The following is a 16,530-nucleotide window of genomic DNA, read 5'->3' as shown; positions in this document are numbered from 1 at the left end:
GGTTCTTGTTTTGTTGAAATTCTAATTCCTGGGCTTTTACAATCATGGTCTGAGAGAAACTTGATTTGAGGTCGTTGTGGATTTAGAAACATGTTCACTAAATCTGGGCATGAATTTTGCCTCTAATAATAAGATATTGGCACTTCCAATAATGTCACAAGTCAATCGTCAATTATTGTTTCATTGATTTTTCTTCACAAAATAATTAATCATCGGAATTTTGAACATGAATGATGGCAGAAGGGTGACAGTCCTCACAAAAGGTTGTGTGAAGGAAATGCAGATGAAATTAGAGAAATGTTTACCCTTCGTTAATTACGTCAATCTATCATTACGAATACAACTCATAACATATAATAACATATGCATGTGCATTTTCTGTTCCAAAGATCAGGACTAATAGATTTGGCTATTTATTTCATCAGTTCTTTCAAAGGATACACATCAGCGCAACTATTACAGCGAGTCTTCAGGTGATTAATCTTGAAAAATGGAACAAGGTTCGATAAAAAGACAAGGATTTTAGAAATGGAAAAACGCAGGCCAAGGAGGTTTGGTAGCTCTTTGATGTTGCTAATCTGGGTACTAAGACCTCTGTATCTAAAGGTCTTGAATCCTGTTCTCTGTTTGTTTATACATCTGGTATATTTGGAAGTGGCGCATCAAACTTATATTTGATGTAAACTTCTCCATGCCTCCTCATCCAAGAAAATTGATTCTGCTTGCTGCCAAATAATGGTTAGAAGCTAGTGTTGCAGCTTGTAGAAAATAAGACACAAAAGTTTGTGGAAGTTTTCTGGTATATTATTTCATGCCTGATAAAAACTATTTACAATCTACATCTATATAGGAGAAGGAGTGAAGTAACAAACTTCAATCACTCCCTAAATTACTCAACAACGTTCCCTTAATTTAAGGGACAAGCCATACATTACTTTTCAAACTACTCTATCAACTGAAAACTAGGAGAGATTTACTTACGCAATCCTATCCTAGGAGAGATTTACTTACACAATCCTATATGCACAGTAACAGCAACTCAGCAAGTATGCAACTCCCAATACAGCTAGATGTAGCCCTTCCAAGACAGGTTCGTTTATCTTGTGAGCCTCCTCCTCCATGTGAACTTTTAAGCCAAATGCTATTCTTCTACTGGCAAAATCGATGCCGGTGTTATCCTCTGAGAATGGAAAGGTGCTTGGGTTGGAAGCTGCTGTTGAAGTAAGTTGGATTTAAATATATATATATTTTTTTATAGCAGAAAACGATATATATTAAGGGTTGAAGCTTAGACATGACGTCCCACCATTTCAGGGCATAGAAGAAACAGATTTCACTCAAGTAACTTCACCTATTCTCTAATGTATTGTATAAGAAGTGACAAATTCTCGAACATGCAATTTAAAAATGTGGATCTCAATGTCTGAAGCTTCCCACGTTGTTCTACTAAAAAAAAGCTATGTCTAGAGGGAGGCACAACAACATCTCTGCTTGTGCTGGAATAGGTCGTGCAGAGTTATCCAAACCATATAGTTATGCTAAAAAGCCTGAACTAGCACAAGTTGGGGAAAAATCCTTCTTCCCTAGTAGAAGTAGTTCAACATAAATAGAACCGATGAAGCAATAACAGAAGTAGGAAGCAATCTGGCCCCTATGCCCATACCTAAGCCCAGGAGGGACCCTACCAAGCGATAAACAACCATAGAAATGTTTGACCCAATAAGCCCTAGTTGACCAACCAGGCCAAATCCAACCATGAACCATTTAGGTTGTGTGTGTGAAATTTTACACACACCCCTATATACTTAATACACACCTCTTAAATTTTTTTTGTCCAAATTTTTTTCCCAAACTTCCTCTTATGCCTTCTTTATTTTACTTAATACACACTCCTTAAATCCATCATCTTCTTCCTTCTGCTAAATCAAACCCAAGCAAGCTGCTCCTCAATCTTGCACCCTATTTCTCACGGTCTCACCTCTATGACCCATACCACCATCCTCCAAATCAAATCAAATCGAAGGAAATTGGTAAGCAAATGAAACTCAGCAAACAATCAATGGAAACAAAGTGAGAGAAGATTTTTTTTAATATATTAATTTCCTATTCAATTAACCTCCAAGATTTTCAATTAAGCAATGTACCACGAGAAAGTTGAAACCACCAAGATAGTTGCAGACCGTAGACCACTTGGAGTCCAAAATATGTAGAGAAAATCAAAAGCTTAATATTCAGATTTGAATTTGTTACTTCAACCAATCAAATCCATGAAAAAAACTTAAATAGAGTATGCGAAGTTTGTTGAGTGCATGGATAAATTAGTTGTGTTGTTATTGAGTGTAGGATCTTGGTCGTCCTGATCATCTCTAGTTCTAGGTCAAATTTTTTATTTTCTTTATTTTGTTTTTGCCTTTTTGTAGTTTTCTTTTTGTTCATCTTTATCAAAAAGGGGTAAAAATGTATTAAAAAAAGTTTCAAAAACTTGGGGTGTGCATTAAGTAATTTGGTATGTGTGAATAAAATTTATCTCTCTCTCTCTCTCTCTACACACACACACAGTGCTTCTCTGCTAAAGGACCTCCGCATATATAAATATGTGGATTTCCTTGATTGACTCATTTTTCGATCACATATCCACGTCTCGACCGTTTAGTTTTTAGGTCCTAATGTATAGATCACTTATGCAAATTTTCAGCCAAATCGATGATCGTTGAGGTATCGATTAGATTAAATCAATGCACAAATTGAATTTGTCCAACCTGAACCATTCATGTTTATAATTGTAAATCGCAGTTATGAATGCCTTAACGATCATCGATTTGGCTGAAAATTTGCATAAGTGATCTATACATTAGGACCTAAAAACTAAACGGTCGAGATGTGGATATGCGATCGAAAAGTGAGTCTATGAAGGAAATCTGCATATTTTAATATATGCGGAGGTCCTTAGCAGAAAAGCACTGTATATACATATATGCATTGTGTGTGTCTATATATATAGGGAGGATCTAGAGAGGACCTCCTTAAATTTGAAATGTGAGGATGTTTTTATTTTTAGCATGTGGTTTAATAATCTAAATCATTCATTCTCTAGTTACATACACATAAATGAATCCTACAAAAAATTAGCTAAATTAGAAAATATTCAACCACTTGATTAGCACAATGTTTATTTTAGTTTTATCTAACAGACTACATTTGTTTACACAATTTTGAATGACAAAATAATTATGGATTTAGTTGATTTTTTGGAAACACACTTCTTGCACAGGAATCTAAAAGATCAATGGTTAAAATCATTGAATTAGGTCATATACTAGAGTAAAGTAGTAAAAAATCTCAAATTCTTAAAGTAAGAATGTCCTCTCTAGAATGGGCCTCTATATATATTGTCATTTTGAGGGATTAATGGCGGGCCCACTTTTCGAACACATATTGACATATCAACTGTTCAGCTTTTAAAGCTCTATGAATAGATCAATTTTGAAATTTTCAGCTAAATTGATAATGGATTGGGTATTCATAATCGTGATTTACTATTATAAACATAAACGGTTCATGTTGGATAGATTCGGTTCATCCATTGATTTGATCTAGTTTGGTACTTTAACGATTATCAATTTGACTGAAAATTTAGAGAAATGATCTACTTTTAGAGACAAAAAGAAACTGAACGATCGAGATGCATGTATATGATCAAAAAGTGTGTTCCACAATTAATCCCTTAAATGGTCAAAAAAAAAAAGAAAAAAAAGAATTCTTTAGTGGAAGAGTCGATATGTATGTCTATACACACACACACACACACACACACAAATTTATTTATGGGAGTGAAATTGGCAACCAGTTTTGCACCCACACCTCCTTTTTTCTTTTTTTCATGAGTGTTTCATAGAACGAAGTTTTGTATAACAATAGGGCTCTGGGTGTGGGTTACAAAAGAGGGGGTACCAATTTCATCCCCTTTTTTACTTCGCCAATGCACACAATTGTGGTGCTCCAGGATCCTCTTTAACTAAGTGTAAAAACAATTCATAGAATATAGGCTAAGAACTACCGTAACCATTAGGCTCAAACCCACTGGACAATCCACTTCCTCTTAGACCAAGATTTAGGCCCAAACGTCCCAACCCTAATCCAAGAAAAAGTAAACCACCCAAAAAGAGCAAGCATGATTGAACAGGGTTCTATAGTCGGTCCGCGACCCCTGGATGCCGAAGGCGTCCTTGGGGTGATCTCGTAGTTCCTACGGGGTGGAGACGATGGGGTTGGTCCATGGAATTTTTTTCTTTCCCTTTTGCCGCATTTCGCTCAAAGGGTTGAAGGGAGATAGTGCATCAAGCTATTCGCAAGGGCCAACTTGATCCATCAGCATTGGCCGACAATCCAACTTTGGCAGCCAACGCTTCTAGCAGCCCATTGTACCTCCCTAAAAACCCGGATCAAGCCACCAAACCCCTAGTTACACACTTCGAGATCAGCCTATGTCGCTGACCTCCAATCTCTTCTTCCAAATTAAAATAAGCCGAATTTGATCTTAATTTGATCAAATCCAAGACTACCCACTGTCCTTTGTTGCCAAAGCGTTGCGTTGCAGAGGTCACTCTAGTTGATCGTACTGTAGTCCTCCCACATTAGAAGCATCATAGCACCAAGATCAAGATGGACAAAGACGATGAAAGTTGTCGTTGTGGAGCAACAAACCAAACCCAAGATTTGGCTGTTAGTACGTAGTAGCCGAGCTGACCCCAAGAGATTGTCGTTGATTAGAGCAACGAGTCAAAACCCCCTAAGAAGGTTGTCGCTGGTAGAGGCGGAGAAGCAAACCTCCAAGGAGGTCAGCCGCCGTTTAGAAAGAGCTAGGCTTTTTGTTTTTGTTTTGTTTTGTTTTGTTTTGTTTTTTATTCTATCCAAAATTATTTTTTGTAGATGAAGACATGAAGTTATGATCTATCCCATATAAAATATTTTAAGAAATTTATGCTCAAATAGAAAATACTTACGTCCAAACTAGTTTGAACCTGTGTCGTATTTGAATATATCGGCAATCTAAATCCAAGACTTAACTGTTCAAAAGTCAAATCAACCTTCAAACTCTCAGCTGTTAGCTTTTACCAAAATTGTTCACTTGTTTAATATAATCGAATAACTAAATAATTTTTGTTTATATTGATTTTTTTTTTTTAGAGATGATTTTTAAAGAATAATTTGAAAAACTTTTGAACAGTTAAATCATGAATTTATATTGTTGATTATACGTAAATAAGACAGAATTTGGACACATGAGTCCAAACAAGTTTGGACCAAAGTTGTTTTCGAAAAGTGGGCTATTCAAGCTCATTTTTTGTGTTTAGATGAAACAATGGAGAAAGCTCTAGACAGTGAGTTCATGGTTTCTAATTGTCAATTCATTGACCGGTACTTTATGAACTGGTTGCATTAGAAAGTATGTGATGGAGAAAGCTCTAGATACTGAGTTCATGGTTTTAATTTCTTGGTTCCATGAATTGTACTTTATGAACTGGTTGCATTAGAGAATATGTGACGGAGAAAGCTGCAGACTCTGAATTCATGGATTTAATTTTGGGTTCCATGATCTGTACTCTATGAAGTAGTTGCATTAGAGTATGTGGAGTTACTTAGATGATGTCTCTTTATATAGTGTTCCAAAAAAAGTAGGACATCATGTGTAATATTTGCTCTTAATATATTATCGTCTTTTCATTAAATAAAATGGATAAAATTTGTGACTGGCAAAGAAAAATGGTACAAATACTAAATTGTTGCTCATAGTCATTTAGTATAGAGATATAAGTGACTCTTTTTAATTTGAAGGTTTTAAGTTCAACTTTAAAATGATTTGTTGGCGTATAAATAAATTCTAGAATGACTGTTTACGTTCAATTATTGAAAGTTACAGACTTACACGGTTCTTCTTTTAGAATGCAGAGAGTGTATCCTTTTATCCCACATTGCAAGCTCTAGGAATGAGGTGCTTCTCGATCGATGTATGATGATTGCACTAGTTATAAGGCTGTGGGTTGTTCTTGTGGACCTTCTATCTAAAAGAGCAAACTGACGGTGACAATGGACGTCGGGTTTTATGTACCATACTCGCGTGTAGTACTAGTAGTGGACGAATAGACCAAGACAAAATGCCATAAAATCAATACGACATTACTGAATTGAAAACTCGCCCTTCCAGTCCCAGTCCCTCTTCTATACTTTGGTTCCGAGACAAACAGACCTTGCACCTCCACTAGTTCAGTCTTTGGTGAAAGCTACGTTACAAAGTAGCAAACAAAGATAATGGCAGAGGATGAAGGTGGAATTCACTAGTGTTTGTTGTGGAGTGGGAGCTACAGCTCTAGGCATTAAATTCAGTCTGCCCCATTCTTTACGAGTTGTAACCATGGAGAATTGGAACCTAATCTCAAAATGCAGACACTTCGATTGACTAGAAATAATATCAACCCCTCATTTTGAATATATGAGGGAAGAAAAAGATCAACAATCCTTTGATATATGGTTCTATTTTTCAATGGAGTACGTTGCTAGCATACTCTTGTTGAGATGGGCACTTTGATCGAAGTTTAACTAATAAAAAGCTAAGTACATCAATATTTTTTTTTTTTGAACAAAACACATTCGACATATCTAACAAATACGTTTTTGAGAAAATGACACCAATATCATCGGAAATCAAAAGAAAATGAAAAGTATCACAATAGACAATCTTGTGTACGTAGCATACTACGACCTACAATTTGTTTAGAAAACGAGTAATTAATTAATACAGCTCACATCCAAAACGCCTTAAAATAGAGAAAACTATGAAAAACTGATCGCCATCCACGCCGTACTATAGGATTGGCATAAGACTAAGGGCGAATTGTGGCTCTACTCAATCTTAAGAGTAATGTATTGTTAGATTTTACTTTTGGTCTATGCTTTTATTAAGTTAACGCTATTGAATTAGGAGCAATATTTTACTTATAAACAACATGGTTTCCTACTTCCTAGTTCTATCTGAAGTTTGTGTGCATCTCATGGCAATGTTCATCAAAGCATGGACTGTGTTTTTTTTTTTTTTAGTGTAAAATTCCTTAAAACTCACATGGAGGTTAGGGCTCCTCGGCAAGTAACAGATAACTTTCAATTTTGGTTTTTACCAGTAGCTGAGAATACAAGTAGAACTTGCATGTTAAGCAAACATCATACAGTGCAATTTATGCAAACGCAAAGTTTCACATAAATAGGTGTAGAAGGATTTCTTCCTCTTTAAGTAAGATGTCCTATAAAGTAAAAAAGCTAACTAGTACAAGATAATATTAATGGTGCGATTGACATCGTTGTGTTTGTGTCTTCACTCGGAAAAGGCCTTTAATAATTCACTTAAAAGGCCAAAGGAGTCTATGTACGATTCATATATATGGTCCATCTTGCAATTCTAACATTAATGCAAAGAAGGATATGCCCTTTTGTGTCTGGAGGTTTTTATTAAAATGAAAATGCCTAAGTAACAAGGTTTATTAAGTTTCAATAATGCTCTTCTAAAGCATCAACAGTTCTCTACATTGCAGGACATCGCTTAAATGACAGCAATATTGCATGAGAATGATAATTTTTCAAAGATAAAAAAGAGAAGAAGAAGAAAAGAAAAGTGAGATTCAAAGTTAGACCAATTGATCAAATAGGACGCTGCCAACCATTTATATTAGTAAAGAATTTTTTTTCGAAATCACTTTTATTTCTAAAGTTTTGGTAAAGCACAAACGCTTTTATCTTCCGTGTTTACAGTTTGAATCGTCATAACACTCTTTTTCGATTATTGCAATTCTTTTTAATCAAAAAAAAAAAACGAACATATAATCAATAATTAGTTATTTTCGTTAGAGAGAAATGAGTTCATTGGAACTACATAAAGATAAAGCACGCATGTGTTGATACCCTTAGTCTAGCGGTAAGACATTTTCCTTTCAAACGAAAAGATGTGAACCATTTCCCTCCAAAAAGATCTTGGCAGAGGACTACTCAACTTTAATTATCCACTTATTAATAACAGAAAAAAAATTAGAGTATTGATAACATAAGAAGATGAACCTAGTGTAAAAACTGTCATTTTTTTATGAAGTAAAATATCCATAATTACACCTATTTTCTAGCATGTTCTTTTTCTTTTTTAACGTATGCTGTATATGCTTTTGGTTTGTAGTATTCTTTACCTGTGTCAAAATATATGAAAGCCCAAAAAAAAGAAAAAAACAAAAATTGCAAATTATTAGTGTGTTATTAAGGGAAGGACTTGAGATCCAAACGTTAATGTTCCTTAAGCCAATGTAGAGATTTCCCAACGTTCCAATACCTCTCTTTCTTCTCTATAACACTCAAACACACAGGAAGGAACAACACCAAAAATGGTGGCAATCACAAGCTCTCTACTCCTCTCCCTCTCTACATTCATAGTTTCTCTCTCATCTCTCTACATTCCTTCCCGCTCTTCCTCCACAGACACCTTCGTCTACGGAGGCTGCACACAGGAGAAGTACGCGCCGAACTCGCCCTACGAGTCCAACATCAACTCGCTCCTTACCTCCCTGGTTAATTCAGCCACCTACTCCTCCTACAACAACTACACCGTCATGGGATCCAGCCCCCAAGACGTCATCTACGGCCTCTACCAATGCCGTGGCGACCTCTCCATGCCCGACTGCGCCACCTGCGTCGCCCGTGCAGTCAGCCAAGTCGGGAGCTTCTGCCCCTACAACTCCGGCGGTGCCCTTCAGCTGCAGGGCTGCTACATCAAGTACGACAACACCACCTTTCTTGGCGTGGAGGACAAGACGGTGGTGCTCAAAAAATGCGGGCCGTCGGTCGGGTACGATTCTGACGGAATGAGCCGGAGGGATTCAGTGTTGGCTGCTTTGGTTGGCTCCGGTGGGCCGTACAGGGTGGGAGGGTCCGGGAACGTCCAAGGTTTGGCCCAATGCGTCGGGGATCTGAGCTTCACAGTGTGTCAGGACTGTGTGATGGAGGCAATCGGACGGGTGAAAAGTGAATGCGGCGGTGCCGTTTACGGTGATATGTTCTTGGCCAAGTGTTACGCCAGGTACTCAACTGGCGGTGCTCAATCTTACTCCAAGATGCATCATGGTAATTATCAATTTAACCTACTCTTATTTTCTTCTTGATTATCTTATAACGAACGCTAGTAATTTTTTCACTTTTGCAAGAGAGGAATTTTAATTATACAACAATTAGAATTACACAACCAATACGTAATAGGTCGGTCCATATGTCGAATTTAGAACATTTCCAAACTAGTTTCACATGATTTTATGTACAAATAAAATTACAAAAAAATACTCGAAAAACTTTCTTTTAATTGAAAAAGTAAATGTTAACACCACTCGAGTAAGAGATTTTGTCTATTCTATTATTATAGTGTTATGAGTGTTATTTCTGCAGATAAATCTAGCAATGAGAGTGAGAAGACATTTGCAATTATCATTGGATTATTAGCAGGAGTAGCTCTGCTCATCATCTTTCTTACTTTCGTAAGGAAGGTGTTTGGGGAAAATGGTACAATCTTTATCACATCCTTTTTCACTTTGCTTTATTTTTATTTATTTATAATAATAGTCATGAGCTTTAGAATCAGAAAGCATATACCGTATATTCAGAGATATAATGTTGACAAATTCCATTTGTTGTTACTTTTCATGTGCAGGTAAATAAATTATGAGTTTGCTGCAAAGTTATTGGATTGGTGATTCTTTTGCTTCCCAAGTGATTTGCTTTTGCTTCCCTTTCTTTTTTCTTCATTATGTCGACTTTTCCCCTCTCTAGCTTTGTACCCTTTAACATCTTGGGTTTAATTAATTAATTTATGTATCTCTCCAAAAAGGGTGATTTATAGAAAAGATGGAGCACTTACCCATAAAACAAAGTTAAAAAGGGAGCAAGAGAAAAGGAGGCAAGGATTCCTCTATCCCCTCCACTTACAAAAGTTGTGTTGTCTAATATGAAATTCTTTTAATTTGTAAAAGCCAAAAGAGCAGATAATATTGATTTGTGATGTATTATTATTGTGTGATCTATAAAATTTCAAAATTCATTGTGCATGCATGTATGGTTTCTTGATGATTAAGTCTTGCAAATCTAACTAACTAAAACAAGTTTAAGGTATCAATGCCATGCGTGTTTCTATCATTTGCTCACAAAGATCCAAAGACCAAACGCTCTGGCAGGCTTATCTTTGCAAGAACATTAAAGGGGGATATTCAAGCTCAAAAATGTACTCGAGTTCGTATGGAGAGTTTCGCTCGTAAAAGTGTTTGAATCTAAATTTACAAGTTCCATATGGTAAACAAATAGTCAGCATATGGGTAATAAAGCAAAAATGACACCACAGGAGGCTTAAGCCATAGCTCGGTGAGCCATAAGGGTTACTATATCAGTCCAGTGAGGTTTCTCATTAGGTTCTGCCAGCCTTGATTCAAACTGAATATATGGACTTAATGAAACTCATAAGCGCCAATTGAGGTCAACTCTCACAAGTCAGCAGTTACTACAATCAAATACACACTAGGTAATTAACTCCCGCGATGTTGCGGGTTTGATTTTTTTTTTTAAATTTAAATTTATACAAATTATAAAATTCGGTTTCTAACTGGACCTGCATGTTGACATATTTCAAAAATGCAAGTTCTAGGAAGGAGCTGGGTTTTAATGAAGCTCTTGTATTTACATTTTTTCAAAAAATGGACATTCTAACCAAAGCTGTTCGTTATTTACAAATTAAAAAAGTGGTTAGTTATTACCAAAATATCCTACACTTATACTTTGAACCAATTACTCGACTTGGGTTCTTCAGATGTGACGCAGTTGGAAACTAACCCTAGGTTTACAAGCAATAAACCTAAAACAATAATTCTGGAGTCCACCAGAAATAGATGAGAAAACTCTCAATTTGATTGATAATATGATAAAAGATAGGTTCTGCAACCGTTTAAGGTTGCTTATGTATGAGAAAAGAAACCCTAGGGCAACTAACAATGAAACCTTAAAGCACACATGTTAAAACAAAACAAATCCAAATTGAACTGGAAAACCAAAAATGCGGAAACACAGTACATTGCAGTTTTGAGGCCCGAAACGATCCCGAAAACCCGAAAAAACCCACACGTCATGGCATAGCAACGAGTTTTGTTCCTAGCGTCGTTCCCTTTCTGAAAAGGTATAGCAATCAAAATTCTGACACCGAACGTAAGATTTACAGCAAACCGGTTTTCCCTTTTCACAATCAAGCTGCTCTTTGATCTTTGTTGTCATCCGTTCTACATCAAGATGTGTCATCAGCTGGTTCATTTGCTGTTGATGCCTCTCTTGTGTTGATGAGCAGTCCATTTATTTTTGGATGCATTGGGCTGCCACTGCAATATTGGATAGTAAGAGAAACTAAAATTAATGAAGCTGCAGATGGTATTTCATCTTGAATATGATGATCGAAAGAATAAAATGTAGAAAATAGCAACATATGAAATATAGTATTGGTGAGATATTATGAACTACAGTATGAGATAGCAGGCAGTACATTGCAAAGGCAATGTACCGAGTGTGTGTGTGTGTGTGTGATAAATACAAGCATCTTCTTTGTTCCCAGCAGAAATGATAAAGAAGATAACTGATATCATGGATCATAGACACATATTGATCTTTACATTCACTAATTGAAATACCATTTTAAGAACCTCTAATGTGAATGGCATGATCAAATTCATTTTAGATGAGAAACCAAGTTGTAATCTGGTCACAGAAGCAAAGTAATGAAACAATTATGTGCAGTTTTATGTAGGAAGTTCGAAAATCAAAGTTGGGAATTCCAAAATTTTGCTTTGTGTAATGAAACAATTATGTTCCCTGGGCATATCAGCAGCTCACTTTGTGGCTTTCTCCTCATTTTCTTGAGCATGTGGGGCATACTGCATAATACCACCCATCTTCATAGACGAACCTGGTCAATGTAGCTCTGCAAAAGACCAATTTGTCTTGAAATGTAAAACACAGTGTATTTAGCATTGAGATATATAGGAATGTGAATACATACTTGTTTAAAATCAAATGTCAATAATGAATGTGTTGAAGGATATTCGATTCATGTGTGCCTTATCAAACTAGGAGTACTTCTATTGTTATAATAGGAGAGGAATGTTCTAGATTCCTAGTTCTGTTTAGAATAGGATTCCTTGTACTAAAATATTATGTACTTGTACTCTCTATATATAGGACTCCTATTATATATCAATGAAAGACACACCAATTCTCTCTACAATATTCTTTGCATCCTTTAAAACACGTTATCAGCACGAACCCAACCCTGAAACCAAAAAGCCAAAATCCTAAGAAAAATTCCCTGCCGTTAGCCTCACTTGCACCCTTGCTAACCTTACTAGCCACTCCTGCCAGCACGCCCCCGCGGACGCCTGTCTGCCCGTGCACCCCTACAGCCCAGCGCGCCCCTGCGCCTTGCTTCCGCTATCTCGCTGCTAGCCTCACTAGCTTTTGCAAGCTCTTGCTGCACCACCTGCGCACTCGTGCGCTGTACCTGCCTCACACTATCGGCTAGCCTCACCACACTAGCCTACACACAGGCCCGCCTGCATGCACCCAGGATTGAAGCAGCCTCTGCAATCCCTCTCTAGGATTGATAACACCAGCAATCCTAAAGATCCCTACACGCCTACATCAACACGCCAGTATATCAAGACTTTCAAGCTTCAGATTACCAAGTAAGTTTTATATTAAAGTTCCCGCTTTTGAATTTAATTTTAATTTAAACTCTTTTTCTTTGGGGACTTCCAAAATCCCTTCTTCTACCTCCCACCTTTCTTATAACGTGGGTTCGATAAAAGAATAAAAGCGGAACTGTGGGAGTTCGCGCTAAGCTACAAACTAAGAGCGTTTGTGAGCATTGAAATTTGCCAACCATTCAAACATCATTGTTTCGGTCTAATCCAAATTTCTTAGAAAAATGATTTCTCGGAAGCAAAGAGGCTCAGAAATCTTTAATTAGTTGTCGTGGAAGTTTTTATACTCTGAAACTAATTCATTCTCCTTTTCCTCTTTAGGATGTCGAATGACAATTTGCAAATGCTCGACTTTGCTAAATTGGATTCTTTTGGCACATGATACCATAGCTGGGTAACTGATGTCGAGAATTATCTCACTGCAAAAGGGATCTTGCCCATAATTCGAGAGCCAAATACTGATACACAGTTTACGCCTACTATGGGTAAAAGTGCTCAAGCCCTCATCTTGAAGCGACGACACATGGATGAGTCACTCTGATGGGAGTATATGTCGATTGAGGATCCTAGGACTTTGTGGGGTCAAGCTTGAAGAGCTCTTCGGAAATATTCAAGATACCCTCCTCCCTGACTTGAAGGTGAAGTGGAATGATCTACGCTTCGCTGACTTCAAGAATGTTCCTGATTATAATTCAAAAGCTCTACGCATCAAATCGATGATGGAATTTTGTGGAACTGAGATCACAGACCAAGAATTAATTGAGAAAACCCTTTCAACCTTCCCCGTTTCAGCATTAATAGTAGTAAAGCAATACCTGCTTAAGTGCAATGCTAGATGAATCACTAGGTTTCATCAGCTCATTACTGCTATGTCAGTTGCTGAGGAACGTGACAATATACTCGTGAAGAACTATAATTTGAGGCCCATTGGAACTAAGAGAATTTACGAGGCGAATTATAGTAATCGCACCTAAAGGAGGGCATAAGGAGCGGAACCCTAAAGATAAGGGACAACAAAATGGATGTATGGGTCCATATAATCGCCCTACAAAGGAAGGAAACCGCCAAAGTGATGCGCAGTCACATGGAAACACTAGCCAGCATGAGAGATGAAGGCACGGCGCCGCCGCCAGTGATGGAGCCGCCACCGGCCATGGTGAAGACGCCAATGTCCCTAGGGGGCATCAACATGCACAAGTTGCACCTCAATTAACGGGAGGCAATCACAACCATGTATACCATAGAGGTGGATCTATCGAGCATTGGTTTAAGTAATGTAAAGCGAGTGAGAAGTTAGCTGCACAATACAAAGAGTATAGAGACTTGAGAGAGCAAGAGGCTTATCTCGCAGCTGAAGGAAAAGATGGAGATGACAATGACGTCAATCTCACTATTGTAGACTTCAAATCTGGCGGGGGAAACAATGTTGATGTCGCAGATTTTGATTAGTAGTCTTTTATTTCCAAGAATTTATGTAATGGTAATTCGCCTTAAAACATTATTAATAGATGACAATAGTCATAACTCCTTCACAATTAGGCCCATCCAATTAAATGCGATGTCTAGGAAAGATTTGATCTGAAAGAATGGTTTTACAAGTGAGCTGCAATTTCTTACAAGAGCTTTACTTCATAAAAGGATATCAAGATAGGATATAAATTGTGTTTATCTTTTTTTTTTCTTCCTTTTTTTTTTAAAAAAATTACGTGTCTGAGACAATAACCTTTATCATAATTATGTGCATAAGACTTAAAGTTTTCGAAGGATTATTTATATACACAACCCTTCTTAAAGTATGCATTAGTCACACTTTCTACTCATAGTATGCTGATTTCACTTTATGAGTATTGATGACTTCATAATAGAGAATCACAAAACATCTAAATACTTGTACCCGCATTAATTGTTTTTCTCAAACATATTCTAACAGGTGAAGGATGTTATCATTTAGGAAGAGGATGAGCAAATTGTCACACCCCCTTGTCTAGTTCAGGTGTTTCTGTTACGAACTAGAGGGGGTCGACTATAGCTAGAGACATAAACAAGCGAAGGAAAATTGAACAAAATGTTCAAGCTTGGAATTGGTCACTTTTCTTAAAACTTTAACTTGGATTGATATAGACCATAATTTACATATATGAATCCCTCTAAATATTGAATTTAACTTGTCATCAACTTCATTTTAGTCTTCACTAAACTATTTCCTTATTTATGTAAGAAGTTTTGCAAGAGTGAATAAGACATTCATTTTGGGGCTTTCCAGTGGAGAAACGGAGTAAGGAAGAATGACGCTCTAATGTAAAGAATACGTGTGGTGGTGAAATGTCCTAGAGGGAAATCCGCAAGAACATAGGAGCGGGCCAGGTAAGAAGAATATGTGAGGTGGAATTTTATACTCTAGATGGCTAATGCAGAGAGTGGTGTTTAAGCACTGGAGTAGCGCGTTTGTTTGTCTCTAGCCAAGTTCACAAGTGGGCGTGAGAATGTTATGGAAAGAATGTCATTTGTCAAGTTCACAAGTGGGCGTGAAAAGGTTATGACAAGATTGTCATTTGCCAAGTTCAGAAGTAGACATGAAAAAGTTGTCATAAGAAGTAATTTGACAAGGGTGGAAGGGCAGTAGTCAGTGAATGAAACATCTGTTTTGGTATGCCTATAAAGCATCTTGAAGAAGAGACGAAGTGCATATCAATGAAGGCAGTGATAGTATAAGTGGGGGAGAATGTCACGTTCTGCATTTAAGCTAGAGTAGTGTCCTTAAGACACTTTACAAAGGAAACATTTATGAGGAGTGAGTATTGGAGCCCCAATGAGTTTAGAGCTAAATGGATGAGTGGCATTGTCATAAATAAGTGTAACTTTGTGATTTTCGGGTTTGAGGTACTTTGGCTTGGAAAACTCAAATCACAAGAAGTGTCAAAAAGATTGAGACAAGTTCAACACACTTGACAACATGTCATTCGAAATTCATATGAATTAGTTATGGACTGTTATGACTTCTCGAACACAATGATGTTTCCTCCTACCAATTAAGAACTTGCCAAATATGCTCTATAGGGGGGTGACCTGATTTAACTCTTCGCCACCGCCTATGCTGGCCTTCATAGGGCACTAAGCGAGCTTCTTCTAGGCACTCTCAGAGGCCTAAAATGTTGGCATAGGTGGAATATATTTGCAAGAGTCAAGAAGTCTCATGGACAATATCAGCCTAAGAAAGGGCTAGTATTGTGCGTCAGCGTTGCTGGTGAGGTTTGTATGTGAACAATCCTTAAGCTAGCAGCATCTAGACTGTGGGCTTATGGAAGATATGTCAAGACCTCTAGTGCTCATTGGCCATGTAGTAATTGACATGGACATTGATTTGGGTTCAACCTTGCCCAAAGAAAATTGATGCCAGTAAGCACTGGATGGGGGCACCATGCTAAACTAAAGGAAGCTAAAGAGCGGCACCGAGCAACTGCCCATTCAAGCAACATGCTTGCAAGCAAAGTGACATAATTTGCTAAAGGATCGGTCTATGGGCGAGAGTAAGCCCTTAGAGCCATGATAACCACGAAGAAGAAAATAAAGCTACCCTCACTAAAGGGGAGAAGATTGCAAGGCCATGTGGCTTATCGGTGAAACACTAAAGGCTTGTGTTGAGGGCAGGTCATGGTCATGAGTTGTGTGGGATTTGCATGCCTACTAAGGGAAGATTTAACAAAGGAAGGTGAAGGCCAAC

The 16,530-nt window shown here is 37.4% G+C and overlaps 1 protein-coding gene across 1 annotated transcript; it reads left to right on the top strand.

Moving 5' to 3' along the window:
* The first annotated feature begins 8,270 nt into the window (after positions 1-8,270).
* Positions 8,271-10,122, top strand: LOC133721474 (plasmodesmata-located protein 7). Its single transcript, XM_062148096.1, has 3 exons — positions 8,271-9,153; positions 9,469-9,582; positions 9,731-10,122. Exons 1-3 carry the CDS (start codon positions 8,418-8,420, stop codon positions 9,736-9,738), a joined length of 858 nt encoding a protein of 285 aa, XP_062004080.1. The 5' UTR covers positions 8,271-8,417; the 3' UTR covers positions 9,739-10,122.
* The last annotated feature ends 6,408 nt before the right edge of the window (positions 10,123-16,530 follow it).

The sequence above is a fragment of the Rosa rugosa genome, chromosome 7 (genome assembly GCF_958449725.1).
Source record: "Rosa rugosa chromosome 7, drRosRugo1.1, whole genome shotgun sequence".
NCBI classification, from domain to species: domain Eukaryota; kingdom Viridiplantae; phylum Streptophyta; class Magnoliopsida; order Rosales; family Rosaceae; genus Rosa; species Rosa rugosa.
Note: the sequence above shows the minus strand (reverse complement) of the source record. Positions and strands in the feature narration are given on the sequence as shown.